General features: G+C 39.9%; 1 protein-coding gene across 1 annotated transcript in view; it reads left to right on the top strand.

Moving 5' to 3' along the window:
- ANO2 (anoctamin 2) overlaps positions 1-26,446 on the top strand; it is a 170,494-nt gene that overhangs the window by 22,918 nt on the left and 121,130 nt on the right. The window contains exons 4-8 of the mRNA XM_042835091.1: positions 635-783; positions 2,532-2,586; positions 3,427-3,475; positions 20,909-20,964; positions 21,762-21,803. Coding sequence (XP_042691025.1) covers positions 635-783; positions 2,532-2,586; positions 3,427-3,475; positions 20,909-20,964; positions 21,762-21,803 — 351 coding nt within the window. The remainder of the gene's footprint in view (positions 1-634; positions 784-2,531; positions 2,587-3,426; positions 3,476-20,908; positions 20,965-21,761; positions 21,804-26,446) is intronic.

Below are 26,446 nucleotides of genomic sequence, written 5' to 3'. Positions count from 1 at the left end.
AACAGGTGAAGGCAATTCACCTGTGCTGCCTGGCTCCACCCCTCCTAGACCTATTGAAGAGCTAGCTACCAGTGGGGAGGGATCTCTTCTGAGATCTGCTCTGCTGGAGTTTTGCAAGTGAGCCCAGGATAGGGGTGAGCTTTCTGTTTTCTTTTTGTTATCATAATCTGCTTTGCTAAACTCTCTTGTGTATTTTGTAATTATAACATCTTAATATTTGTTTATTATACAGCCATTAGACAAAACTAGCAATTATTATCCAAAAATAACATTTATTCTTGGTAGTATCATTGACAGTGATTAAAATTCTTTCTTGCTTTGTCCCCCTCTATTTCCAGTTGCAGTTACAAAGTCAAAATCATTGCACTATCTTTCTATCATACCCTTGCAGCTTCTAGCTGAGAAGAGTTAGTAAGAGCTTTTCTTGTGCTATCACTTTTCTTCTGCAAGAAGCTTGTGTCCCTGGAACTGAAACCTTAGCAGATTCAGGTGCTTGCTCTTACATTAGAATTTATGTTAAGGTGCTTATTTTAAATATAGAATTATATATGTGGGTTATTATATATGGTGGGTTTTTCATTTTAGTGGGTTTTTTTTGGAAGTCATGTTCATATGAGACATTTTACTTACTCAGATGTACGAAATCAAAAAAGAAGAGGGAATAATCAAAAAGTTAAGTGAAATATGGTGCAAGTTGTCTGAACCTCTGCAACCCCAAGTGCCACAAGAAGATACCAGGATGAAAAGCCTGTCTTATCCATTTTCCAGAGAAAAAATGTATTTGTGAGTACCTTAAACTGTAAAGAGCAATGAATAAAACTAGGACAAATGACATAAGAGATTTTCAATCAAAAAGCAGAAATTTGTTAAGATTGCACCATTTCTGGGATTTCTATGAAAATGCGCATTAACACTGACATCAGTTTCAGAAGATTAAGAGAAATCTAAGTTGAAAAGAATTTTGTCAATGTTCTTCTTCCTGCTAAGTAAGGCACTTAAAGCAGTGCAAAAATAAATTAACTATGTTCTTATAATGAACTGTAGAAACATAGCAACAAATTTGTGGTTAACAGAATAGTAATATTACTGCTTGTTTTGAGACAAGAAATAGATATTAGATATAAATAGAAATGAGATATAGAAATTTGGAAATATATTTCCTCTTGCAAGATTTATTGTAGTATGAGACCTCTTCCAAGAGTAATACCTCCTATTATTATTATTATGTTGGCCCACAGAATCAGAAGCAGATATTAGTGGTATGGAAGTAAAGGTTGAAATTTCCCAACAATATTCCATTAAATTTTGTTGCCATAAGACAGACAGTGCAGTCTGACAAAATACTGTCTGTTGTGTAGGTGTGTATGAAACAGAAGTGTGAAAATGAATTCCTCCCTACGGAAAAAATTAAATCCATTGACACTTGCTGAACATTTATGAAGATGAAACAGTGTATGTCAGCACAGTGAAGATGATGAGTAGTGTGTTTCAGCAGAGGCAGCAGCAACATGAAACAGAAAATGTGTTCAGGGCAGCCAAATAGATTTTTACAAGTGCTGCATGCAGGCTCTTGTTCATTGCTGGCAAAAATACATAGTTAATGGCAGTGACTATGTTGAAAAATAGCATTTTGAATTTAAGAATTAATTCTATCAAATAGTGTCTCTGTGCTTTTTTAATTTATTGTAGCTTCCATGGAAATAAATAGGAGTTTATTTTGATCCAGAGTGACTACATAATTAAAGTTTGGCTAGCAATATGAAGATAAGAAATTCTTGACACTTTCTCTTTCACTCAGAATAATATATCTGGATGTTATATATCTCACCCCCCCAACCCCCCCTTTTTTTTTTTTTTTTCCTCATGTTTTTCCTTGGGTTTATGTGTGAAAAAACAAATTAAGTGAAAAATAAAACATATCATTTATTGTGTCCTCTTTGACAACTTTTATAAATGCAAAATACACCGAAAGTGAATTAGGGGAATAAATTGGGAAGGCTAATTTAACAAATAATGATTCCAGTGGAAGTGTTATTTTTAAAGCAAGTGAAACATTGACTGCAGAAGAATAATAAGCATATATATAGATTAGGCAAGTTAGAATGTCACAATTGCATAGGGTTGAGACTATTTTATAAAGACTGAAATGTCAGTTTGTCTAAACAACAAACATTCTATAGTAAGCATATATATAGATTAGGCAAGTTAGAATGTCACAATTGCATAGGGTTGAGACTATTTTATAAAGACTGAAATGTCAGTTTGTCTAAACAACAAACATTCTCCTTAAAAGAAAGGCATTTTACTTTAGTTAATATTTATGTACCTTTTGTGCCCACTGTTACTGCAGTCCCAGTAGAATTCTGAATGATGGGGCACAGTATATCGTGCAGTTTCATCTTCATTTCCTTAAAACATTTCTTTATCTTACTTGCTGTGGTTTGTGAGTTCATTCTAAATCAAAATCTTGTATATTGTTTCATTCAATTCTGAAAACATACCTGATTTTTTTTTCTCTTAACATTTTTCAGGTATAACATCAGAGATAAAGACACATTTTTTGACAATGCTACCCGCAGTCGAATAGTAAGTAAGCAAAAGTAACTTCTTGCACGGAATGAGATTTAATAGTGTTGACTACTTTGAAATACCATCATTTTATTCATTTCTCTTTTCCTATAAAGCACTAAGCAGTTAAGTGTAATATGAGTGTAAGCATATATATGTGAGAAATGCTCTGCTGAAGCTACACAGTAGTCCATATAGCTTGGTGAGAGTAGATACTGTGGAAGGATGTACTGCTGACTCGAGACTATTGTTAAAAGTTGTCATTAAGTCTTACTTCCTGCTGTTTAGTCAGATCCTCTTCCGTGAAAGTGTCTCCTCTACAGTCCTATAGTAATTTACTTGCTCTGGTAGTCTTTGATGAGAAACCTTTTATCCTGTTCCTGATGTTCTGTTTAGTCTCCAGAGGGATATCAAGGCAGGATTTCTCTTTATGGATGCTATGCAACTCCTCTCCAGCATACTATGTTTTCCATATGCACTTTGGCTTCATAGATACAGTGTATAACAGTATATATCCTGATTACTTCAATATGTAGCTTAATGTTATACCTCCAAATCTGATTTTTTTTTTTCTTAAAGTTGGATTATTTTGTGATTTTTCTGTAGTTTAAAACGCTCATTATACCTGAACTCCTTACACTTCTAATGGTTTTGTAAGACTGTGACACAGCAAAACACAGCCTCTACATTACTGTCAGAAAATCAAATAGTATGAATTGTTATATCGCTGTTAAGTTTTAACTAGTAACTGCAACAGAAGTTACTAATTCCTGAAGTTTCATTCTATTGCCTCCTCTGTGAGGAAGATAATTTTAAAAGACAATTTTCAAGTTATATCACTATTATTCTTTTTCATAGGTACATGAGATTTTGAAGCGCACTTCTACAAAGACCAGAAACAGCATGGGTAAGAAGGGAAGATAACCATGAATGTCCTTTTAAAAGGAATTGCTTAAGTATCTCAATGAATATTTGTAAAAAAACAGGTAAATGAGGATGCTGAAGAATGTCCTTCCAGAGGGTTTTATACATCAGTGTCTTAAGACTGCCTTTGCCAAGAATAAAAGCAGGGTAGTTGTCATAAGAGACTCCCTTCTGAGAGGAACAGAGGGCTCATTGTGCTGTCAGGTTTACTCACAGGGAAGTCTATTCTCTTTGTGGCCCAGCTTAGGGAGGGCACTAGTAGTGTTCCTAGTCATCCTAGTTACTAGCTATTACTAGTTAATAGTGGTAGTAGTGGTCCTAGAAAGCAGCAAAACTGATTCTAGAAGTTCTTCATGATACCAAAGTATCATTGGGAAACCAATAATAATTTATACAAAGAAGTTGACCAATTCAACTGGTGATGAGATTCTCTGGCTGAAGACTCTCCTTCTCAGGAAGTGACATTTGTCAAAAGACATTCTTCCTTCAGAGGCTAACCCTTAAATAAGCCCAGGACCCTGGATCCACCCCTTACAGTTACAGGGAAAGGGCAAGTAAACTGCATGCAACTGATCTTTCCTCCAGGCTAGCCACCCCCTTCAGCAGGTATTCAATCATCAGTATGTGTCATGATGTAACAGTTCCCCTACACTCCACCCCTTCAGCATGAACAGTGATTCACACATTCACATACTTCAATTACAATATTGAACCAGTAGTTCTTGTCACAAAGTAATTAAAAAGATCTGATAATTCAGCCATGACATAACGGCATGAACAGTGACTGAACATGTTAATTTCAACTACAATATCAAATTGGTAGTTCTTGTCACAATGTGTATAATCAATGAATATAAAGATGTTATAAATATGAAATAAATCAAAGAGTTTGGCTAAGCTGGTTATAATAACAAAAATAATAGACAGAATGCTTACCTGTGTCCTGGGCTCACTATAAAACTCTGAGGAGGGATCTCCAAAAGAGATCCTTTCCCACTGGTAGTCAGCTCTTAAATGGGTCTAGGAGAGGTGGAGCCAGGATCCAACCCTTCTGGCAGCAAAGGTGAATTGCCTTCACCTGTGCTCCTGTGGCTGACTCATGGCTTGCCTTGGGTGATTAATCAGAGGTTCAGGCTGTAATTCAGCAGTTCCCATGCACTCCACCCCTTCACGCCATGAACCGATGATCAGGTTGACTAAAGGCTAAGCTTTTCCTAATACAGAGATCCATTATATTGCAACACTTATACAGTTTCCATCTTGATGCATGTTGGTAAGATTCAAGATGAGTGATGATTGGTGAACATTCATAATCTTTTATGGGCCAGTGCTCAGTGATGTTACTGGAGGCATGCAGTCATGAGGTGCAGGTCCGTCCTATATTCCAGACCATCACTGGGTGTTGCACATGACAGTAGCACTGGAACGCTCTGTTGGCATTTTGTTACTTCCAGTGATCCTGAAGGCTCAAAGACTCACAGGCAGTGATACAGATGTTTCAGAGGTACCAGAAGGGGAAGGTATGGTCTCCAGGGCAAGATACAGGCCGTATTTCTATCTTGGGTCAACACTTCAGCTTGTACTGGGGCATGTCCTGGCTGCCTGTACCACACCTTCTGGATGGATGTCTGATGCTGCATAAATGTATCAGGCACCAGAAGGGGTGTCCTGATCTGCCACAGGGACATGATGGAGGTCCCTTTAGCGATGAAGATTGGAGTGTTGACCACAATATCAGTAGACCTATGTACCTACATAATACTGAGCCTTCAGCCTCCAATAATATCCCCCAGGGTGCAAGTAGGCCACACCACTTTGGTCCTACCTTCACCTTCCAAGGTCTTTACAGGTACCTGGATCTAAATTCTCGGGGTCAGGTAGCAGAATATTATTTCCATTACAAAGCTGGGGTCTTATCTGATGATCAGTGCCTGTAATTTGGATCCTAAGACCCATGTTGTCTGCAACATTCTCAGGGCACTGGGTCTGCCATCTCAGGGTCTTTCATTCAGGTCCTGCAAGGTTTCATACAGTCTTTTGTCCACCCCTGCAGGGACTGGGAGTCTGTCTTCAGGGCAGCCTTAAGAATACTGTTATAACATTCAACGAGGCCTGCCCCCTTTGGATTATATGGCAGGTAGAATCACCATTCAATGTTATTTTCTTCTGCCCAGCACTGTATGGCTTTAGTTGCACCAGGAAAATGAGTCCCTTGGTTGCTCTGGATGACTTGAGGTGTCCTGTAGGCAGACATCAGTTTAGTGAGTGCCTTGATGGTATGTGCCTGATTTGCTTTTGGTACTGGATAGGCCTGCAGTAGCCCACTGGCAGCGTGGACACAGGTCAGGGCGTATCTCACTCCCTCAGACTGAGGAATGGGCTCAGTGTAATCAACCTGCTGGAGAGGGTTGTGTCCTCTAGCAAGATGGGCTGTTGTTTCAGGCAATGATCTCGGTCTCATCTTAGAGCAACCGTGCAATCCCAGCATGCCTGGATGGTGTCCGGTAGCTGTATGGGCAGTCCCCATGCTTTAGCAGCTGCCCACATTGTCTTCTGCCCTGCATGCCATAGCTTCTGATGTAACCAGAGGGCAATGTTCTCAGATGGTGAATTCTCAATCCATTGAATTCGGGCCAGCATGTCAGCTTCATCGTTTCCTGGTGACTGTAGGGGTTGATGACCAGAAACATGGTAGACACACAGTCCTGTGTCTGACTGTATTCCATAAGTCTAACCATATATCCTTGCCTCAGATTGGTCGGGCATGGATAGTCTATTCCTGGGTGGCCCATTGTGTAATCCATATAGTGAGCCCCTGGTACACAGCCCAACTATCTGTACAGATATTCAGAATCATCACCAGGTTCCTTGGTTATAACCATCCACATGGCTTGCAGTTCTGCCCATTGGCTGCTCTGAACACCCCCTTCATTAAGATTTTTTAACTGCAAGTAGGTTTTTATCTCCCTATTTGATGTGTCCATTAGGGAAGCAATATTGGGTATGGCTGCATGAATAGGTGGTGTGACCTTATTTAATTCCCTGTAATCCACTGTCATTCTCCACGTGCCATCAGACTTTCGCACTGGCCATATGAGGGAGTTATATGGGCTGTGTGCAGGTCTTATAATGCCCACTTTTTCTATTTCCTGCACCGTTCTCGATATTTCATCTTGCCCACCTAGGATTCTATACTGTCATACTTTAGTAATCTGGCACGGTTTCGGCAGGCAAATAGGCCCATGTTTTGCTTGGCCTCTTAATATTGCCTTCACTACCTGGATACTAATACATCTCTGTCAAAGTCTGAAGTCTCCCACAGTTGTTTGGAGAGCAAGACCCCATAGAATATCTATGCCCAGAATGTATTCCTGAACTGGGGCAATAGACACCTTATACTCCTGAGGTGGGAGACGCCAACCCCCAATTTTAACCATGTTTGGGTGATAGGAACAGTCTGTCCCCCAAAACCACCAATCATCACTCTGTCTCCATCAAATTTGTTTGGATCTCTGTAGATAATTGATGTTTCTGCTCCAGTGTCCACTAATGCCATAACTCTATGAATATTTTTTCGGGACCAATAAACTTCAATTCTACATAGGGCCTCCAGTCCCATTTGGAGGCCCTAGGGGGACTAACATCTCTCATCACACCATGAATTGTGCTATGCCCAGTTGTTTCGCTTCCAATGGCTCAGGCATTGCGGTTTGAGACATCTGAGGTGGCTTTTTATTTTTTATTTTTTTTTATTTTTTTTTATTTTTTTTTTATTAGGAACTATGAAATCTTTTAGGTTCCATGTTGTCATTGGTATTCTCTCTATAACCCTTACCCTTGGTTTCTTAGGGTAGCTCTGAAATTTTTGATTGTCCTTTAGTTGTCTCCAAAGCTGGAGAAGGACATGGTTGGGCTGGGGGTCAATCTTAGCATATTGGACTCCAGCCCGAATTAAATCATTAAACATCTGTTTTTGGGAGACCCTTATGGGTCCCATTTGAGGAGCTCGAGTAGCCAGCATCTTGGTTTTAGTCACCAGCAGGACCTTGGCTTCTTCTTATGTTGCGCCTGGTCCACAGGTGTTCTGTTTCTCCTAGGTTGGCCACTAACTGGGTAGCCTGCTGGACTACAGCTTCTGAGGCCACCAGGGAATTTAATATAGAGACCGAAGTACCATACAAATGAGAGGGAGCTTGCTGTAGAATTAAGTCTCTCATCCCTACTGAGAATTTGACCATGTCAGGGCCATCAAATGCGTCTTCATAAATTACTTCTCATGTGCCTAGTTTGCAGATATAATTTTGAAGGTCCCCCATGGAGGACCACATACCTGTATGTAGACCAGATTTATTCGGCCCTGCCATACAGCAGGCCACTATTAACCATTCTATTTTAGAATGGTTTTCATTAAGACATTGATTACCTGCATATAACCACTGCCTGAGAGCAGGATGGACAGTCATGGTGGCCAACTTGGCTACTTCTGGGCCATTCACCAAAACACTTTGCCCCAGAATCCCACAGTCTCAATAAACAAGCTGGCACACTTTCTCTAGGCTTCTGCCAAAATTGCGGTACTAAATCCATCAATTCCGTTGCTGCATATGGCTGGGTTGTTACATGCAAAATGAGTCTGGGCAGGGGGCCACAGGTCAGGTAGCACCCCTGCCGTTCTGTCCTGTACTTTTTTTTTGTTTCCTGAGTTATAACAGGCAAGACTTCTAGTGAATCTGTCAAAATTGGAGATTCGAGACCTAATTTAGATTTTTTATTTTCCTGATCAATGAAGTCCGTTGATTCAGGAATCTGATCATTGTTTTTTGAAATGTTACAAACTTGGCATATTGGAAGAAGCAGAATTGTTTTCTTCCCTGTTAGTATGCTAAGTTCTTGCACTAAATTTCAATGTGGTTTCTCAAAAGTTGGTTTTCATTTTCTGAAGTATTATTCCTCACTTCTGCATGATTTAAAGCATTTAATATTGGCCATGGCATTGTGGGGGCAGCTAATTGTCTTTCTTTCATTATTAGTATGTCTTCGCTAAATCCCTGAAAGTAATCTGCCATGTGATTATGGGGAAATATTTCCCTTAACACATGGGGGACCCCATAGCCTTCACCTGTGCTCCCGTGGCTGACTCATTGCTCACCTCAGCTGATCAATCAGAGGTTCAGGCCATGATTCAGCAGTTCCCATACACAATGTAATAAAATCTGCAAATTCAGCTGTCCATTTAGACTCATAGAATCAGAAGGTTGGGAAGGGCCTACAAGATCATCTAGTCCAACCATCCTCCTACCACCATTACTACCCACAAGCTACTAAACCTTATCTCATAGCTCCTCTTCTAGACACCTCTTGAACACTGCCAAGGATGGTGATTCCACCACCTCCCTGGGCAGGCCATTCCAGTGCCCGACCACTCTCTGAGAGAAAAAGATTTTCCTTATGTCTAATCTAAATCTCCCCTGGTGCAACTTGTGGCCATTTCCTCAAGTTCTATTTGTTGTCTGGGAGAAGAAGCTGAACCTCTCCTCATCACAGCCTTTCTTCAGGAAGTTGTAGAGTGCAGTGAGGTCTCCCCTGAGCCTCCTCTTCTCCAGACTGAACAATCCCAGCTCCCTTAGCCATTCCTCATAAGACTTGTGTTCCAGACCTCTCACCAGATTTGTTGCCCTCCTCTGGACGCATTCCAGGGCCCTGATGTCTTTCTTGTAGTGAGGGGCCCAAAACTGAACACAGTACTCAAGGAGTGGCCTCACCAGTTCTTGGCCACCTGAGCACACTGTCGGCTCATGTTCAGCCGAGCATCAACCAACGCCTCCAGGTCCCTTTCCTCTTCACAGTCATCCCCACTCAGCCCCAGGCCTATAGCGCTGCATAGGGTTATTGTGGCCAAAGTTCAGGACCAGGCACTGGACCTTATTGAACCTCATCCCATTAACTTCGGCCCAGTGATCCAGCCTATCCAGATCCCTCTGAAGGGCCTACCCTCAGGCAGACCGACACTACCTCCCATCTTGGTGTCATTGGCGTACTTACTGAGGGTATACTCAATCCCCTCATCTAAATCATCAATAAAGATATTATACAAGATGGGTCCCAGCTGGTACCCCTGGGGGACACCACTTGTAACGGTTTGCCATCTGGACTTAACTCTATTAACTACTTGTGCCATTGGGCACGGCCCTCTAGTCAGTTCCTTACCCAGAGAAGTGTATTCCTTTCCAGACCACAGGCAGCCAGTTTCCCCGGGAGAATACTGTGAGAGATTGTGCCAAAGGCTTTGCTGAAGTCTACCCAGACCACATCGACAGTCTTTCCCTCATCTACCAGTCTGGTCACCCACTCATAGAGGGAAATGAGGTTGGTCAAGCATGACCTGCCTTTTACGAACCCATTGGCTGCTCCTGATCCCCTGGATGCCACGCATGTGCTGTGTAATCTCACCCAAAATGATTTGCTCCATTATTTTCCCTGGTACTGAGGTCAGGTTGACAGGCCTGCAGTTCCCCAGATCCTCCTTATGGCCCTTCTTGTAGATGGGAGTCACACTGGCAAGTCTCTAATCCTCCAGGATCTCTCCAGATAAGCAGGAGCACTCATAGATGGTGGAGGGTGTCTGGTCCCATGGACTTGTGACAGTCCAGATAGTGGAGGAGCTCTCTGTGTCCAACTGAATCACCAGGGGTGTATTCTGCAAACCATCCCAGATTTCCAGATCAGGGTATAAAGTGCCTTGAAGAAAACTGATCTGCCTATTAAAGGCAGATGCAAAGAAGGCATTGAGGACCTCAGCCTTCTCATCCTCAGTGGTCGCATTCCCCGTTGCGTTAAGTAAAGGATGGAATTTCTCCTTGGTTCTTTTCTTTCCGTTGATATATTTGTAAAAGGATATCTTATTCTCTTTTATTGCAGTGGCCAATCTGAGTTCAAGTTGGGCTTTTGCCTTCCTAACTTCCTTCCTGCATACCTTAGCAACCTCCTTGTAATTTCCCCAAGTACCCTGTCCCTTCTGCCAGAGGACGTAGACTCTCTTTTTCCTCTGGAGTCTCAACAATAGTTCACAGTTTATCCACACTTGTCTTCTTCCCCTATGGCTCGACTTACAGCGTTCAGGAATAGCCTGTTCTTGTGCCTGTAAGATTTCCATTTTGAGGAGCATCCAGGCTTCCTGGACCCCTTTACCCTCAAGGAGTGACTCCCAAGGGACCCCTGCAAGAAGCTTCCTGAACAGATCAAAGTCTGCCCTCTTGAAGCTCAAGATAGCAGTTTTGCTAGTCACCCTTCTGACATCTCCAAGAATAGAGAACTCTACAATTTCATGGTCGCTCTGCCCTAGACAGTCTCCAACCTTTGCATCACCTACCAGTCCTTCTCTGTTAGCAAAGAGCAGGTCAAGCAGGGCACCATCCCTGGTAGGCTCTCGTACCAGCTGTGTAAGGAAGCTATCTTCCACACACTCTAGAAACCTCTTGGACTGCTTCCTCTGTGCTCTGCACTGTATTGTATTTCCAACATATATTAGGGAAGTTGAAGTCTCCTATGAGAATGAGTGCTGGTGATTGTGCAACTTCAGCAAGCTGCTCATAGAATGCCATGTCCTTCTCTTCATGCTGATTAGGCGGTCTATAACAGAACCCCATCAAGATGTTGCCCCTACAGGCCTTCCCTCTGATCCTTATCCATAGACATTCAACTTTATCATTCCCAACCCCAAGCTCTTCAACATCAAAATACTCTTTTTAATGTAAAGGGCCACACCACCACCCTAATTTCCTTGTCTACCCCTTGTAGACAAGGAGCTTGTAGCCATACATCATAGCACTCCAGTCATGAGAGTGGTCCCACCATGTTTCGATGATAGCAACTACGTCATAGTTATCCTGCCACACAATCGCTTCCAGCTCCTCCTGCTTGTTGCCTATGCTGTATGCATTGATGTAGATGCAGTTCAGCGGAGTCATCTGCCTTACCCCAACTCAACCATTATTCCCCTAGGCTCATCTCTGGTGACCCGTTTCCCTGACATAGCTAGTTTAAGGCTCTTTAAATAAGCCCTGATAGCTCCTGTGCTAGGTTTATCCCTGCATGGACAACAGGCCAGGGGCTGAGTAAACTGCCTTATGATCAAAGAACCCAAAGTTTCTGCCTTGACATCAGCCTCCGAGTCAATTATTCATTACTTGTGCTTTTCAGGCCTGCTCTGTGTCCTCTCATGAGAGCTATGAGCAGCATCAAACAGATTAACAGGGGTCACCATAACCAATTTATCAGCAACAGCATTACCCTCCCCTAAACCAAGTGTGTTTATGTGGCTGCGAATATGGATGACACAATATGGTTCCTTTCTTTGCCGTAATGTATGTTTAAGGTGTAAAACATAGAGGTGAGCCACACATTCCTGTTGTCCCTGATGTGAGCATCCTCAATTCTTTGACATACACCAGCCACATAGAGGAAGTCGGTTAAAACATTTAGGGTTTCGTTTAGCCACGCAGTAAAGGCCCATAAAATCGCTTTTAGTTCCATAGTTTGCAAGCTGTCTTGTAGCTCCGTTGGCACAAACTGATGCTTCCAGCTATTCTTCCACCATACACAGACAGCTTTGTGGCTCTGGCGTCCAGTGTCAGTATATACTGTGTGACCATTCACCAGTTGTCTCGAATACTGAGGTATTCCAATTCAGTCAGTTTTTTTCCAGGAACTGAGCTACTTGCTGATCTGGGTGTTCTGTATGCAGACGGCCAGGATACCCTTCTAAAGCCAACTTTAAGAAGAGGGAATTATGGGGTATACCCACTCTGCCCAGTGTGAGGTAAAGGGTAAACTAATATTGTCACTTGCCCCACTATATAGAGAACTCTGTCTCTGCCCATACAAATCAGCTCAGCTACTATATCGATACGAGTCATAAGGACGACTGAGGCTGAACAGGGGAAAACAGCCATTCTAGCAAAAAAAAACCCAAAACACAGAAAGGGAAGTAGAGGATTGTTTAGTAGGCCTGTTCTGAGGAGAAGTGTGCCTTTCTTTCCACTGACAGATGGCTGCAAAGGTGTGCCTCTCCTGGACACATACAACAAGAGAAATGTCATGAAGTAGGGATTGAAGATGGCTAACTTCTGACTGAATTTGGGCAGTAATCTGAATTAGAGCCTGCTTAGCCTCAGGCGTCCGTACAATTGTATCATTAGCACATTTTCCCCTTAACAACTGTAACAACTGCTCTAATTGAGCGTTAGAAATGCCAAAGGATGACTGTAGCAAGTAGTAAGTGACCTAAAAGAATTTGCAAGTCGAGAAGTGTAGAAATGTCAATTTTCAGTTCTGCAGCCTGAGAGTGTATCATAGAATCTGATAATTTCCAACCCAGATATAACATAGGAAAGGCGCATTTCACTTTCTCTGGTGCCACTGGAAGGCCAAATTGAGAGAGATGGGAGATTCATTGTACTTCCCAGCTATTATCAAAAGGCTGTTCCTGACAGCACAGTATGTCATCCATGTAGTGATAAATGATCATATGAGGGTTTGCTTTATGAATGGGTTGCAAGGCTGTGGCTATGAATGGGTGACACATAGTAGGAAAATTCTTCATGCCTTGAGGCAGTACAACGCATTCATAACAAGAGGCTGGTTCTGCTTTCTTAACCAGTGGCACTGAGAAAGCAAAATACTTACAGTCTTGTTCAGCAGCAGGAATCATGAAAAAACAATCCTTAAGGTCTATGATCAGTATATGCCAACCTTGCAGCAACATAGCAGGTGAAGGACGACCAGGTTCTAAGGCGCCCATCAATTCCATTTGATCATTGATTTTCTGAAGGTCGTGCAACAGACACCATTTACCAGTTCTTTGGAATAACAATTGATGTATTACAAGGGCTAGTGGAAGATCAAATATGACCTACTTGAAGTTATTCCTGTACTAACCTTTGTGCAGTTTCTAGACGCTCCTTTGACGAAGGCTACTGCTCCACCCATATTGCCTCATCTGTTTTCCAGACGATAGGCATAGATGGCGGTGCCGCAGTGTCCATTAAACTAAATTCCGATTAGTGAGCCTAATTCCAATTTGGGATAGAATATCACAACCAACATTTGCAAACCATTGGGCAACACCACAATACAGGCACTGGCCGATACAACAACTAATTTGGCTTTGGAGTTTGATGTGCCTGTTCGGGGTATCACACACACTGTGTGTTCCTTGGTAGGTCCGGTAAAAGCATCAGTAGAGGCAGCAGCCCCTGATCTCTCAAATGACACTGCTACTGAGTCATCTGCAGTATTGCAACTGGAAAAAGGGGCTATACCTGACATCACCCCTGATGGACACTGCAAGGAGCAACCTCCTGCAGAATCAGAGAGTGATGATGTGGTGAGGGGTTGGAAAAACTGAATTGCGAGGTTAAAATAGTAACAGAGCGATTACATGATCTGGAAATCTGTATGTGGCAAAAAGGGAATACGGGGTCTGATCAGGGTTCTCAGCTAGTGCCTACTATGGGTCCTGTCCCACCGATAGCACCTGTTGCTCCACTGACTCACCCAGCAGCTGCTCCCTCACGGTGGTCAGGGATAATCTGCGATTCTATATTGGAGGGGCAATGGGAAACAGTTTCTCTAATCGCATGCTCAGTGGTATATAATCAGCAGGGTGCACAATGGGAAAAACAGGTCCCGGTAAGGAACAATGAAGGTAACTCCTTATTGCCATCTAGTAAAGACAAATGTCTTCAAAAATTAGGGATGTTTTGACAACAATGACAGCTGACCGCTTCAATAGCAGTGTGGCCAGTGTTAATGCCACTAAGTTTCTACCAATCCTCAGAAGAAAACCTAAGAGAAGAAAATGAGTTACTTGCTTAAACTAAACAACTAGTGTACAAACTTATAGTTAATGGGGCAACATGCCAAAACAACAGGTAGAAATATACCCATAAAGTGAATAAGGGCTGTATTCTTAAAAAAGATGATTAGAACCCAGAACAATGGAATCCTCAGGATACAAATGAACCAAAAAATATAGATAAAAAAGAAAATACTAATGAAACCACCAAAAAGATTCAATTAGAGAGTCTGATACAACTGGAACCTCTACAAATTTGACTGATAGTAACACAAAAAAGGCCGTTTTAATTAACATGCAGTCTCTTTTGTCTGAGACTACTGAATTAAAAATTTGGAATATTTTGAAGAGACAAGTGATGATTAAAAAAGAAAAAACATTTTATTAAATTTTGTTGCTGTGTGATAGATGGCATTGGAGGGGTTACTTTTGAGATAGGAAAGGGGTATTCCTTCTGGATTTCCTGGAACCAGAAGAAAGCATAATTTATGACAGCAACACTGTAGTGCTGACTAAGCTGAAGGCTCAAACTTTCAGATTCAGGTTGGGAAGAAGACAACCTTTTACTTTCAACACAATACCAGGACCTATATCAGTTTGAAGACTCTGGAGCATATAGGCAATCTTGGCTGCACTGTTCTACTCTATGCACTGTGCAGTCTGGGTTTACTGCCTGCTGACTTCCATCTGTTTGGACTAATAGAAGACAGACTGCACATGCAAGATTACCTTAACAACAATGCTTTCACATCAGCTGTGAAGCACAGGGTCATCTTCACTGATGCAGTTTTACGACGGCAGTAAGAAGGCTCTTGTTGATCCCTAGCAGAAATGCATGTCTAATAGTGGTGAAAAGTAGCATTTTGTAGCTGAGGATTTGCTCTATCAAATGGTGTTATTGTGTATTTTGTTGTAGTTTTCATGGGAGGCATTACATTTTGAGGGACCTACACATTTGCAAAGAATAGCTATATGGTGTATAATGTTTTCCTTCGTAGTCTTGGTATAACTGTGTGGTGAAGCTGCAGTAACAGATTTCTTTGTTACAGCTGCTGGAATGGAAAATTGATTAATTTCTATAACCTAAACAGAAATTTTATTTTATTTTATTTTATTTTATTTTATTTTATTTTATTTTATTTATTTATTTTAATATGATTAAGAAAAAAAAAAACAAAAACACATTTGTCTTTTTCAATTAAGTGGATGCTTTCAGAGTACAGAAATTTGGAGACAAGTATGTTCAAGGCAGATTAGATGAGAAGCCTTCAGTGCACCAGGGACATAAAGTCTATTGATATAAAAGCCACTTCCCATAGATGACACTTTGCCACGGGATCCAGAGAGATTGTGTGGAAGTTGTTCAAACTCTTAAGTTGTTGAGGTGACAGAAAGATGGAAAGAAGAAACCTGTCTTTCAAGGATATAATAGGTGGTATTATAATATGTAAGTGCTTTCATTTAGCCTCTTATTCAAAGTTCTGTGTTTAATAGCTTGTTCTAATTTTTAACGTAATAAATGCCACCTTTAGAGATCAAAACATAAGTAGAGAGTTTCTTATGCTTCTTTTTTCAAGCTTAGGTCAACTCAAGGTCCCATTTGACAAGAAGCAAATGTTTTTCCCTTTCTAGACTATAGCCTGAACTTGATTATACATCACATTTGACATATATTCAGTAATCGTTCTTGTCTTTTGAGATGATCCCCCAAAAGTTCTTTGCTTCATGCATTACTAAGGTTCTCCTTTTTCACTAGTGTTAGGAATACTAAACTTGAGTATCTCAAAAGATTTCTTCAAGCATTCACAGAATCATAGACTCATAGAATGGCTTAGATTGGAGGGGATCTTAGAGATCACCAAGTTCCAATGCTTCTGCCATGGGCACTAGATCAGGTTGCCTAGGGCCCCATCCAACCTGGCCTTTGACAGCTTGAGGGATGAAGCATCCACAATTTCTCTGGGCAACCTGTTCCAGTGCCTCACCAAATTATAAGTACAGAAATTCCTCCTTATATCTAACCTAATTTTTCCCTTTTTTTACTTTAAAGACAATCCTCTTTGTCCCGTCATTATCAGATAGTGTAAAAAGTCAGTCTTTCTCCTGCTTGTAAGCTTCCTTCAAGTACCGGGAGGCCAAAGTGAGATATCTCCAAAGCCTTCTCTTCCCGTGCTAAACAAACCCAATTCCCCCAAACTTTTTTAATACGAGAGGAGCTCCAGCTTTCTTATCATCTTGGTGGTCCTCTGGATCAGCTCCAAGAGCTCTCTATCCCTCCAGTACTGAGGGCCCCAGGCCCCAGACTCAGTACTCCAGATGGGGCCTCACAAAGGCAGGGTAGGAGTGGAAAAACACTTCTCTCACTCTAATGGTTGTCTTTCGATGTAGTTGAGCATACTGTTGCCCTTTTGGGCTGCAAGAGCACACTGTTGGCTCATGTCCTGCTTTTTGTCCACCAGGACCGCTAAGTCCTTCACTGCAGGCTACTCTCAATGTGTTTTTTCCCCACACTCACAGCTGGGATTGTCCCAGCTCAAATGCAGTTAGTCTTGTTAAACCTCATCAAGTCCTCACTCATGTGCCCACTTTTTGAGTCTGTCCAGGTCCCTCTGGATGGTGTCCCTTTCTTGTATTTTCAGCTGTACCACTCAGCCTTGTGTCATCAGCAAACCTGCTGAGAATACATTTGATATCACTGTCTACATCATTAATAAAGATGTTAAAGAGCAGTGTTCTTAAGACAGACCCTGGGGGATATCACTCATTACTGGCCTCTTCCTGGACATAGAGCTGTTGCCAACCCTTTTGACTATGACCTCCTCCCCAGATCTAGATGTGAATGTTCCTGTCCATTGCAGGGGAATTGGACTAGATGACCTTTAGAGGTCCCTTCCAATTCTAAGGATTCTAAGGATTCTATGAATTATTTTTCTACCTAGTAGTCCAGCGTTCAAATCTCTTTTTCTCTGATTTGGAGATAAGAATGTGGTACAAGACCATGTCAAAGACCTGGCAAAGTCCAGGTAGATGACATCTGTTGCCCTTCCTTTGTCCACCAATGCCATCAGTCCACCATAGAAGGCAACCAGATTAGTCAGGCTCAATTTGCCTTCAGTGAAGCAATTCTGGCTGTCTCGGATCACGTCTTTTGTTTTGTGCCTTAACATCTCTTCCAGGGGGAATCATTGCCTGAACTTCTACAGAATGGAGGCGAAGCTCACAGGCCTGTAACTCTGGCTTTAAATTTTTCAAATATGATGGAGAACTTGGTGGGTATGATTTCCCATCAGGATGAGAGCTTGTGAGTTCACCATCTCTTGTATCTGAAGGCTGTCAACAGGTTCCCCTTGATCTGGCAGCCCCCAAATGCTAGATGACTTAGGGGTCTGGTTCCTAATTTTAACCCACAATCTCTCAACATGTTCGTGACTGTTTCTCAGAGGCACCTCTTCACAGTCTATCCATTCTTAACATAAAGGGCAACATCCCTGGTTCCATCACTTATACTTCTTTTTCCTGCAGTTTGACCAGCAGACCCTTGCTCAGACATGCTGGTTTCCTGTCTTGTTTGCCTGATTTCTTATTCTGGGGAAGGGGTTTCTTTCTGTGTTCTTAGAAAGGTATTCTGAGAAAGGTCTCCTTGAAGTGCTGCTATATCTGTTCTGTTTGTTTTCCCCTAAGAACAGTTTCCCAGGGTATATCATCCAACAATTCCTGAAACAGCCTGAAGTTCGCTCTCCTGAAGCTCAGGCCTGCACTCCTTGAGATCATGAACTCCACCAGGCCATGGTCACTGCAGCCCAGACTGCCTCCAATCTTAACATCTTTAACAGTCTTCTCCATGTTGGTGAGCATCAGGTCCAGCAGTGCTTCACCTCTGGTGGATTTGTCTAATACCTGAACCATCAAGTTTTCGTCAGTGGATGCCAGGATTCTCATGGTTTGCTTGCAGCTTTCTCTGTTGCTTTCCCAGCAGATGTCTGGGTGGCTGAAATTTCCCATCAGGATGAGAGCTTGTGAGTGCACCATCTCTTGTATCTGACAGATGTCAACATGTTCCCCTTGATCTGGCAGCCCCCGAACGCTAGATGACTTAAAGTTTGGTCCCTAATTTTAACCCACAATCTCTCAACACGTTCATTACTGTTTCTCAGAGGCACCTCTTCACAATCTATCCATTTCTTAACATAAAGGGCAACATCTCTTACCTTGCTTATCCTTTCTAAAAAGTTCATAGCTCTCAGTCATGATATTCAAATTATGTGAGTCATCTCACCATCTTTCCATGACAGCAACAAGATGGTAGTTTTTCAATTGCACCATGGTTTTCAGTTCTTCCTGCCTATTTCCCATGTTGTGTGCTTTGGTATAGAGGCACTTCAAGTGGGCTTTTGGCCACATTACTTTCTTGAAGGAACCCTCTTCTATGTTATTCACCACTATACACCCTTCCTGCGAGAAATCTAGTTTGAAACCATGGTGATAGGTCCAGCCAGCTTGCTTCCTAGTATATTCTTGACCCTCCTGGTCAGTTGTGTCCTATCCTGTGTCAACATTCCCTGTTTATTGAAAGTGTGCCTTAGATCATAGAAGTCAAAGCTCTGGACATGACATCATTCATTCAGCCATTCATTCAGGTGGTCTGTTCTCTTCTGTCTGCCCTCATCCCAACCTCCAGTTCAGGAGAATTGAGGGGGGCTACTACTACTACTATCTACACTCCTGATCCCTTCAGTATATCCCCAAGGAATGTAAAATCCTTTTGATACTTTTTAATTTCCTAGTTGCAGCCTCATGTGAACCATCTTGAAAGACCAACTGTAGTCCTCTGGCTTTATCATACCTCATATCCTCTTCCTGAGGAAGGCAGCAGACCTCTTTAGAGAGATTGTCTCGGTAGCAGATGGGTGCCTCAGTGACTCTCAGCACAGACTCTCCAATTACTAAGACATTTCACCTTTTTTACTACCATTAGTTGTGACTCGAGTTCTTGTTTGGATCTTCTTAACATAGTGGCCCTTTTTGTGGTTCTGAACCACTGTCCATACCCTCTTCTCTTTCCATCTCCAGAGCTTCATGTCTGTTGGTTAGGGAGACTTCAGGGGCACAGGGAGGCTTATCCTTCTGCCCTGAGTAGGGCCAAGGGTCCAGACCCTCTCTTCCTGCACAAGTTTTCCCTCTGTCAGTTTGGAAGCCTGCTTACTTTCTTCCCCTTGCTGGGACCTAAGGCAGGGCTTTATTCTGTTTTCCTAGGATTTTGTTACTTATTTAACAAAAAGGAAGTAGGATGACGATATTGGAAGTGTTTGAACAATATTTGGTTTTCATGAATCATCATATGGTGGGAGGAAAATGACACTTCAAATACATTTGCTTACTGATTTTTGCAGCTGTGCAGGGCTGATTTTGATTCTATTTCTACGATGTTATACAGTATACATATATTTGTTTCTAGCATAACTATGAACTGCTACCAGCTTTCCAAAAGCAGAATGCTTTCAATAGAGGACTTGATATGATCCAAACATTAATATTTCCTTTCTATCTTAGTGCATGTAGGGATAAGGATATTTTGCATGTGCCAAGGGAGAAATGTATTGCTAATGCCCATCTAGGGTGTCTGCCAAGGGTTTTGCCAAAATATTTCAGAATGTTGTATAATTTGACTACCATTTGTTTTCTCCTAAGGACAAAAGTTCTGATTACTTTCTGCTGGACACCGAAGCGTATAGGTCTGAAATAAACTGCTAATCTTAACTGACATTTTATGGAGGAATTGTGTTCACTTCCAAATACTGGAAACAGAATAACTGTAAAAGTTCTAACTCTTGAGAGCCTGTAGTGGTCTTTAGGTGATGTAATCATTAGGTAGGAATGCAATTGCTGAAACCCTTATTAATAAGGGTTCTCTGTGATACTGCTGTGTCCTTAAATCTTGCTGTTTTTTTTTTTTACCAGACTTCTTTATTGCAATCTTTAGAAGTCAGCGCTTCTTGCCGTGAAACATGCAGCTTTCCACCATAACCATGGATTAGATGAGAATTGATTGATATAACTCCTGCAAAGATGAGTTGTTTCAAACTCAGAAGGATGATATTATTTATAAGAGGAAGGACAGAAACACTAGTATTTGGTTCCACAAAAAATAAACACAGTGTAATGTTAGTCAATGGAGAGCAGGAGTTTCTTAATCACAAACTTTTGTAAATGTATTTTTTATGTATTTGTGTATCAGTAGGGATCCACGATTCTGATCATTATCTGGCTTCTGAAAGGACTTCCCAGATATTCTCCTTCTCAGTCACATACTTTTTTTATACCAGGATGATAAAGTAATCAAAACTGTTTTTCTATCATACTAGTTCACTCAAGAAAAAGCACATATAGAAATGAACTTTTCTATGAAAATATTTACCATAGCTGGATACTTCTATACTTCCGTGTTAGTAGATACTTATCTACATGATTTTGATCATTTTCAGTAAAATGTCTCAGTCTTTTATGTGATGTCATCAAATGAAATCAATAATCTTCTCTGCTTTATTTATTTATTTATTTTAGGTATTAGCACATTAATAGCAAACAACGTTTATGAAGCTGCATACCCACTTCATGATGTATGTATATCCCATTAAAAATTTAGTTCTCTCATGATATCACTCAATAGCATTAAGGATGTTCCAAAATCAATGCCTCCTGTTTTATTACGTTGGCCCACTACACCAGAGGCAGATGTTAGTGGTATGGCAATAGAGATTGAACACTGCTTCCAATATTCCATTAAATTTTTTTGCCTTATGGCAGTAGGCAGAAGAGGGCCAATCTGACAAAATGATATCTAACATGGAAATATATATGAAGCAATGAAATGGAACTGAATTCCTCCATATGGAAAAAATTGCACCCATTGGCATTCATTGACACCAGCTAAGCATTTAATGGAGATAAAGTAGTAGATGTTAGCACAGTGAGCAGGTGGGTGGTGTGTTTCAGCAGTGACGACAACATGAAAGACAAGCCACATTACAGATGGCCATGCCGATTATTATAAATGTGGTATTCAGGCTCTTGTTCACTGCTGGAAAAAAAGCATAGCTAGTTGTGGTGACTATATTTAAAAGCAGTGTTTTGCAGATGATAATTTGCTCTATCAAATAATGTTATTGTGCTCTTTGTATATTTTGTAGTTTCCATGGAAATAAATAGGAGGCATTACTTTTGGAGTACATAGACTTTAAAGATCATTTCCTGTGACAATGAAAATATATTCTATTTCTTTAGTGTGCAGTTCTAGCATTAAAACCTTTGTAAAATATGGTTCAGACTGTGACTTAAAAGTAAAATCTACACTGTACTAGCAGCTGAGCAATCTATTATTGAATATACTGTTTTTACTTTATATTTCTTTTCCTAGGGCGAATATGAATACCAAAATGATGATATGAATGAAAGAAAGGTACAGTACATTACAAAATTAGTGAATTAGTGTAATGTTAGGTTTAATTTACTGTATTAATTAATGTCCGAAACGTCATAAGATAGCAACCAACATTTAGTCAAACAAATGGTTTTTCAGTGCATTTAACACTTATTACATTGCTTATTTTTCTGTCCTTTTGCACACTAAAATTTGTAAGAATTTCTATTACATTTCACTAAGTGTTTCAGTGAATTTAACTTTATGTAAATATCTTGAACTTCTTCAAGTTTTGCTCCACATGCACAGAGAATATTTTTCAATCTATTGAAACACAAAAATAGTTCAAGAATTTACATGATTATTCTCCTTCCATAACCAAACGATGCTGTAGATAAATAATTATGAAACTAAAACATGATTGTATTATTCATTTTATTATTCATTTACTTAAATTATATACAATTTTAAAAAGTCTACTTTCAGTTACTTTGTAAAGAAAATGGCTCTAGCTGTCAAATGACTTGAAAATATATCACCTACCATCTGCACAAGAGAAATGGATGTGTGATCTCTTCAGACTATATTTAAAACATATACTTACTATCAGGAATGTGTAAAAACATTTAAGTAATGGAATCCGATAAGAGACATTCCATTCTTTACTGTTTGTATTTTTTTTCCTTGATATTCAAACAATAAGAATGTAAGTAAGGAGGGAAAATTGTGGGGAAATGAAGAAAGAACTGAATACTCAGTGTAGTTTCTGGGTGTAATTGCCACAAGTTATGATAATTTTAAACTCTTGATATTAAGAATGAGTTCATAGATCATACAGGTAAATTTGATTTCTCCAATAACAGGTAGGTAAAAATCTGAAAACATGATCTTTATTGCTTTTGTTAAATAGTGTTAATTTCAGCCACAAAATGTCTTCATGAGACATATAAAATTCCATTTATTAGTCAGACAAAATTGGAAAGCTAACTATGCAGAAGCTTGTGTACTTGTGTCTATAGTTTTGAACCTTTTGTTTGTGAAGAAATTGTCTCTGAGTAAGTGTAATAGTTTCATGCACGACAGGAGGGGAGAAGAAGGGGGAAAAGACTTCCCTGGCCCCTTTCACTCTCCCATCCCTTTTTTGGTGAGAAGAAAAACAAAAGTTACCCAACTACGATGGGGAGAAATATGAATTTACTACAAATTGTAACAGAATATAAGATAATAATATAAAAAAAGAGTTACAGGTAAATCAAACAAACAAACAAATCAAGCAAATGGGAGATAAAGGTGTTTCAACCATACTGTGACCACACTGCCCAGATGTGAAGAAGAGTCTAGTTCACCTCTATCACCTGGAACTGGAGATCACGTAGGAAGTACTGTAGACTCCTAGGAACCGTAGTCTGTCTCTTCTCAGTGTATCTTCCTCTTGGAAAGCCAGATCTCATTAAGAATAACTGACACTATCAGTAGCTAAGAGCCAGAAAATGAAGCTTCCTGGCACCACGTTCCAGCATGGTTCTTAGCAGCTTGCTGCATGGTGTCATGATATGGAATACTGATAAAACCAGGAGAAAAAGTGTTAATGGTAATACACTGGGGGACTCTGAAAGTCAGAAGTGTAGTTTACTTCTAAGATTAGTACACTTTTTTAGAGAGAAGGAAAGTAAGTGATCAGTAGTCAGTGTAGGAAGACAGGGTAATACGAAAGAAGGGGAAAGAGGGTCTAAAAGCACTAATACCTAGAAAAGTATTCACCCTACTACTTATATTTTGTGTTGCCTTCATTTTATCCTGTCCAGTTGACTCAGCTATGAAGTATTAAGTATTAAAAATATAAAAAGGTCTTTTCAGAAATAATTCATTAATTATTCACGTTTCTGCTGGCTAGACGTTGAATCTGCTGTAGTATTTCTATGCATAACATCATCTGTTTTCTATCTGAATCTAATAGTCTCGATGTTTAATTTCCTGAAAGGCCTTTATCAGATTTAAAGGAAAGTGGGGCATTTTTGTGTTTTGTTACTCTATTTGTTTTGCCATTTTAACTTGTCTGCATCTTCTGTTTCACTATTCTGTAGTATAAACCCAAAGAATGATGAATAGAACCTGCCTGGAATATGTAAGCCAATAAGTCAGCAGTAATTAAGGTTAATACTTATTTAACCCTCTTCAGCATTTCCTTGGAGAAAATGCTCTATTTTCATGTGATTGCTTATGTCACATCCTACTAGAATTAGTAACGAACTGTCAATGAAACCCACTCTTTTCCTAACACTGCAATAATCTTTTCCTAAGACTATAGTAAAGATATTTCTCTGTTTCAGTGTGATTTCTGCTGTAGAAAAAATAAAAATAAAAAAAATTATAGCATATATTATTACAGCATCCCTAGATTATTAGAAGCAGATTGAAAAAATGTTATCATTAATCTACATAGAGTTCTGATTTAAGTGAAATTAATAAAATACAACAAACTATATTAGGAAACTCTTTTTAGAATTCATTTCAATTTAGTAAAAATCAGGAAAGGAAGCCCATTCCTTTTTCCACATTAATCTTAATCTTATAAAATTGTATTGCTAAGTCTAAGGGTTAGTGTATGCAACACATGAGTGGAAAATATCCATACCATAAAGTCACATTCAGCATTATGTCCTTTGGAATTGACATAACCAATGTGATTCTGCTGTCTGAAAAAATGCCGCAGCAAACTGTTCCTAAAATGATTGAAATTTTAGAAGACCTGTCTTTCTGCTCTTCACTTTCAATTCTCTAGCTTTCAAGTAGTCCTAATAATTTGATAGTTTTAACATTCTTGTTTCAGTGAATGCACTTACCAGTAGGGTCATTTATGAAACTAAACCAGATTATAGGCAAGGGGTGATTTTAAGGAGGTAACCACAAGAATTCATATGAAAATATCAATGTGGCATCCAGGGCAATCTTCTTCAGCTACTGCTGAAGCTGAAGAAAATTGAGCCTAGTTTCACTATTTCTTCATACAAATGCAAAGCATTTTTCAAGGCTGTGCTCTGTAACAGCAATGTTCTATAAGATAAGATCCTACACTCTTTGAATCTCATTGCAGAATTTTCAATTTCTGCAACAGGGTGGGATTTACTCCCTTATCTAAGACCAGAAAGTATTCTGAACTGAATCATTAACAATAACACACTGGCATAGCTCCATTTCCTTAAGTGGCTGCAAGCCAGTTTCCTTATTCTGAACAACAATAATCAGGTGGACAGGTGTCTGTGAGATTTAAATCTTAATTGCTCCGTTGATATTTACCTAATCCTTTCACACAGCATCCGCAGGAGAAAAGTAAGAATGGGAAACCTCATAAAATAGTTAGATAAAAAATTCTATATCTTATCTTACTAACTTTTTTTTTTTTTTGAGGATTTTTGTAGTTTCCTTTGTTTCTGTTAAAGAAATCAATAGTATAAATATTTAATTTATCTGCAGAATGTACTCTGTTTTCTTTGTTCTGATTTGTGTGCATGTGTTTCTTGCTTTGTCTTCCTCTCCTCCTATTTTTAAACTTACTGCCCAGTCCTAGCCAAATCTGACAGAATAGTAGAGATCTTCAAGGTATTAACTCTGCAGTTACATTGTTCCATACTTGCTACAGTTTCTGTGAGACCAGCAAGCCGCAGACAGTGATTACAGAAAGGGAACAGGTAGTCTCTTGTGAGACCCAGAAATTCCACACAGAAACATTCTTAAGATGTATTTTGCTCTCTGTACTAGTAATGATGTAGTGCCTTATTTTTAAGGAGCTGACCTCACCTCTTATGTGCTACTCTTTCTTTCTTCACTCTCTGTTTTGTTTTTGAAATTAGGGACATTAATTAGGCTTGACATGTCTTTTTGGTTAAAACCATATTCTGCATTCACAATCTATAAATAATGATGTGATTCATTTACTTTCATTTATCAACATATCCTTGCTTTCATTTATTATTTTTTTTTTAATTAGTCTGTACTTCAAGAAATAATTTTCAATGAGTATATTTTCTTAGACTGTCTATAGTCCTCCCGCAGCATAAAAATGTGAAAGGAATATAAAGAAATCAGGTGTTTCCATAGAAAGTCTTGTGGTTTTCTTTTTTGTTGTGTTTTGTTATTGCTGTTGTTTTGAAGTTAAAACATGATGAATAGCCATCTAAATTTGTTAAATCCTCTGATGCTTCCTATAAGCTTCCTCTGGTCTTCACCTATTTCTGAAAAGCCTGTTGAAAGCCCATTCTGAATTATTAATAAGTATGTACACTGTTATAAAACTCACTACTATCACATTAACTCTTTTGCCAAATTATTAATCAGGTAGTGATTTCTAACCAGCAGCTGTCACTGGTTTCAGAACAATGTGATGCCTTTCATACCATAATTACTGACTTCCTTTCCAGGAAGTCTTTCTAAAGGACTGACACAGGTTTCTTTTTAAAATCCAACAAGCTTGTAACATGTAGATTACAGAAACAAAACAGAGAACAAGGAAGATTATCACAAGTCCCTTGCCTATGGTAGCTGAGTGTATTGGGATTGATGTGGAGTTCTGAAATGTTTCCTCTTATACCTGACTCAGCAGTCAGGGGATGGAAGTTTTGTTCCTCCTTTTGTAGGACTTTTCTGGAGGATCTGCACTGCCTTTTCATAGAATCACAGAATCA

Source organism: Centrocercus urophasianus, unplaced genomic scaffold, assembly GCF_019232065.1.
Source record: "Centrocercus urophasianus isolate 14NV4802_14NV808 unplaced genomic scaffold, USGS_Curo_1.0 seq_5, whole genome shotgun sequence".
Classification (NCBI taxonomy): domain Eukaryota; kingdom Metazoa; phylum Chordata; class Aves; order Galliformes; family Phasianidae; genus Centrocercus; species Centrocercus urophasianus.
Note: the sequence above shows the minus strand (reverse complement) of the source record. Positions and strands in the feature narration are given on the sequence as shown.